The sequence below is a fragment of the Hakea prostrata genome, chromosome 1, assembly GCF_041222555.1.
Source record: "Hakea prostrata isolate BN-2017 chromosome 1, UWA_Hpros_2, whole genome shotgun sequence".
In the NCBI taxonomy this organism is placed as follows: Eukaryota; Viridiplantae; Streptophyta; class Magnoliopsida; order Proteales; family Proteaceae; genus Hakea; species Hakea prostrata.
In genome coordinates, this window is record NC_142600.1 from 69,103,517 (window position 1) to 69,107,044 (window position 3,528).

The 3,528-nt window shown below is 38.8% G+C and overlaps 1 protein-coding gene across 1 annotated transcript; it reads right to left on the reverse strand.

Moving 5' to 3' along the window:
- Window positions 1-812: 812 nt before the first annotated feature.
- LOC149029621 (stearoyl-[acyl-carrier-protein] 9-desaturase 6, chloroplastic-like) lies at window positions 813-2,696 on the reverse strand. Its single transcript, XM_089151174.1, has 2 exons — window positions 2,050-2,696; window positions 813-1,379 (listed from the first exon to the last, which is right to left on the reverse strand). The coding sequence occupies exons 1-2, from the start codon at window positions 2,674-2,676 to the stop codon at window positions 813-815; spliced, it is 1,194 nt and encodes a 397-aa protein (XP_089007300.1). The 5' UTR covers window positions 2,677-2,696.
- Between the last annotated feature and the right edge of the window lie 832 nt (window positions 2,697-3,528).

The window sequence follows — 3,528 nt, forward strand, 5'->3', positions numbered from 1 at the left end:
ATCACCACAGCGCCATCGCTTCTAACGGCGATGCTGTCATTCCCACCCATCAGGTCCTTCTCAATATTCACCACCAACGCTGTGTCGTTGACGGTGAAATATCAACACTTCTCCGCCTCCCAATTTTTTGAAATTCCCCCTATTCACTTCCCAAAATTTGAAATTTCCCCTCTAACACCTTTTCCATGCATGAAATATAAGTACTTGGACTCTTATTTGAAGAAAAAATTTTACGAGAAAGATAATGGGTAGAAAATTTGTTGTGTACTGTGTGAAACATTGGTATCTAACCCCTTTCGATGTTAAATCTTGACTCCACCTCTAGATACATACCATTTAGATGCATGATTACCCACAAAGAAGAAGAAAAGGGAGATAAATTGCGGGGAGGGGGTTGTTTGTATAATAAAAAAAGATACAAGCTATACACTGTTTGAATACACAATATACCAATATTAGGTTAGGACACAATGCCAGATCACCATTTATTTCTTAACTATTAATTGGGAGCTTAATTGTTTGAATATTTTTTTAAGAAGAAAAAACATTGTTCTCTCTTCTCACACTAGTTTAAATTGGATTCATGTCGCCACAATTTCTTCATGTCAATTTTCATCAATTTCTCTCTAGAAAGCCACCCCGTGGAAATTGACACATGAGAAAATTGAGGTGATAAAAATTAATCAAAATTAACATGTGATTATTATTATTATAATATTTAAAAAACACTACACAGTGACTTCTTTATTGAGGATCCAGCTAAAGCATAGGGTTTGTGGCTTCGTCTTCTAGGCAATAATATTTAAAAATCACTACACAGTGACTTCTTTGTTGAAGATCCAACTAAAGCGTAGGGTTTGTGGCTTCATCTTCTGGGCTCGTTCTTCAGCCCATTCTTGTAGTTTTCGAATCTTACGAGGCAACCCACAAACCAAATCCTGGGCTTTCTGGCCTTCACCGTTGAGACCCACAACCTTCTCCAGCTTCCATCTCCCAATCAAGAACTCTAATATGTCCAAATAATCAGCAATGGTGTAAACACCAAGCTTCTGTGTGACAATGGAGAAATGGTTGAAGAGATTCGAGTTTTCACCATCGAACATCAAGTAGGCCGGCATCGTAATGTTTGGACCCAAAGTATCAGCAATTGCTAGCATGGCATCTGTGGGGTCTACCTCTAATAGCTTCTCCATCATCCGTTGATACCCTTTTTCATGTCGCTTCTCGTCAGCTGCAATGGTACCACAGATAGTGGCTAACACAGGATCACCGCTCTGCTTTGCCAACAAAGCTGTTTTGCCATGTGTTATGAATGTTGCTCGTTCTTGAAATGAAGTGTATGTGATTCCCATGTACGGAGTGATTTTTAATATTGGGCTCTGTCATTAGACACCAAAAGAGCAAATAAAATGTCAAAGATACACAGATGCATTCATGAGTGGTGAAAATTTCAGAATCTAGATGTTTAGTATGTGCTCTTTTCATACTTTTACTACATATTAGAAGGGTTCTATTGATACTCACTCGGAGTCTCACCTCTGATTTATTGTGTTAGCACTCAAAGGTAGACGTAATGTATGTTGAATAAATGTCAGGAAAACACATAAATCTTCAAGACTCAAAATCTTAGTCCCACGATGGTAGTGCATGGGTTTTAATCTCATACCATACAAAATAGATATTACTAAAATGTTGGGTCCTCGATAGTTAGTTAATGTGGCTTGTGCTGTCCAACATTGCATGGTAAATTTTAATTTCGATTATTTAAATAAACATGTGGAGATTTCATCTACTTGAGTGAAGAAAAAAGAAAGAAAGGAAGAAGATAGAAATCGAACTAACTCGAGTCGTTGCATGATGCAGTCCCAAAACTACACTAAGCAGCACCAGCTAGGACACAACATTTAGTAAGATCCATTTGATTTTACCTAATGCATGCATATCATTAGCTTTAGAGCTTTTGATGTATTAGTCAAAAGTACCTAACATGTATTCACGTAAAAATGCCAGCCAACCCTAGCTTTTTAATATGAAGAATCAATAGCTCACCGTGCCAGCGGTGATAAGGTTTTGTATGGTGCGTTCGACCATATGCATGTTGACTCGTCCAGACAAGTATAAATACTTGTTGAGAAGATCTCCATGCCGGTTCTCTTCAGCCGTCCAAGATCGAATCCAAACAGACCAACCATCGGGGCTGTTTCCAGTTGGATCTTTGATCCCTTCGAATCTATTGAGGAAAGATGTGTATGATGGCAAAGCTTCTTCTGTGATTAGATCACCCACTAATACCACCAAGTACTCATCAGGCAATCCTGCTGTTCTCTCACGCAAGCCCAAAACTTGCTCCGTAAATTCATCTGATGGAAGGGTTGAGTCTGGCAAGAAATCGTGTGGTTGCCAACTTTTCTCCGCTGGTTTTAACAGCGGCAAGACATTTTCTCCCACCCACCCACTAAGTGATTTGAGGAGCTCCACCTTCTCCGGTGGTACAGTGGGGATGTTTGCGATCGGCTGAACTGCAGCAGCCACCACAGCAGGGACTGGTGATCGTCGTCCCCATAATCTACTGGTGCCAGTTGCTGACGAAGTCTGGGATCCCAGAGGATAATGTGTGAGAGCAGGACTGCATTTTCTAGGAAATGAAAGCTGGCTCAAGGCATATGACAACTGCATATTGATTTGAGCAGATGAAGTTTTCTTCTATGAAAAGGGATGCGAGGATTCTCTATTTAATTATGAGAGTTTTATAGTAGAATTTCTCTGATCATTCATATTTCATATTTAAAAGTTTTACCTTAATTTGATTCCTACCCAAAAGTCAACTATTATCTCTTTCCATCCGAAATTGCTTTTGTGCTGTGTGGCAGTACCGTGTGGCCTACGGTCCAAGATTGAAACTTCAATGGGTTGCAATGTCATTGTGTTTTTGTCCTTTTTCACTTGTTATTGTTTTTGTAAAGAATTAACACAGACTTTAAACTATTATCCACTAGTCTCTTTGCTTTAACATTAGTATAGAGATTTTGTAATCATTATTTGACCTCATCCATCTTAAATCCTAGCTCCTCTCGTGGAGTTGATTTGTCATTCTCATTTCAGGTAAATATGATCTTCTTATACATAATAATTAGAGTAGCTTTTATCTTTCTCACGTGCCATAGTTGGTAGGTTTGATCAGTAACCACGGGTCCCGTCCATGTATACTTGTTCTCAGTCACATTCCGAATCTTCTTAATTTTCTGTTACTTGGCAGTTCGAGTTAGATTTCCATCTCACGTTTATTAATAAGAAAAAAATAAAATTTAGGTGCAAATGGACAAACCAAGTTTTGACGACTCATAGGCAATGACTTGGTTAAGGAAACCCGCCAAAGCTACACAAATGCGAGTTTTTATAGGACAGTTGTCATAATTGCTTATTGACCCAAACTTGAGTGATCTACTGATGAACAAAGATGCAACTTGCGTGAAATTAAATGGAGGTTCGAACCAATTGATGTTGTGGAATCAAAGGACTAGTTGTGGT

Coding starts and splice junctions, on each gene's coding strand:
- LOC149029621 (XM_089151174.1), bottom strand. CDS start 2,676: ATGCAGTTGTCATATGCCTTGAGCCAGCTTTCATTTCCTAGAAAATGC. Junction 1,380..2,049: donor ACCTTATCACCGCTGGCACG/GTGAGCTATTGA, acceptor GTCTAATGACAG/AGCCCAATATTAAAAATCAC.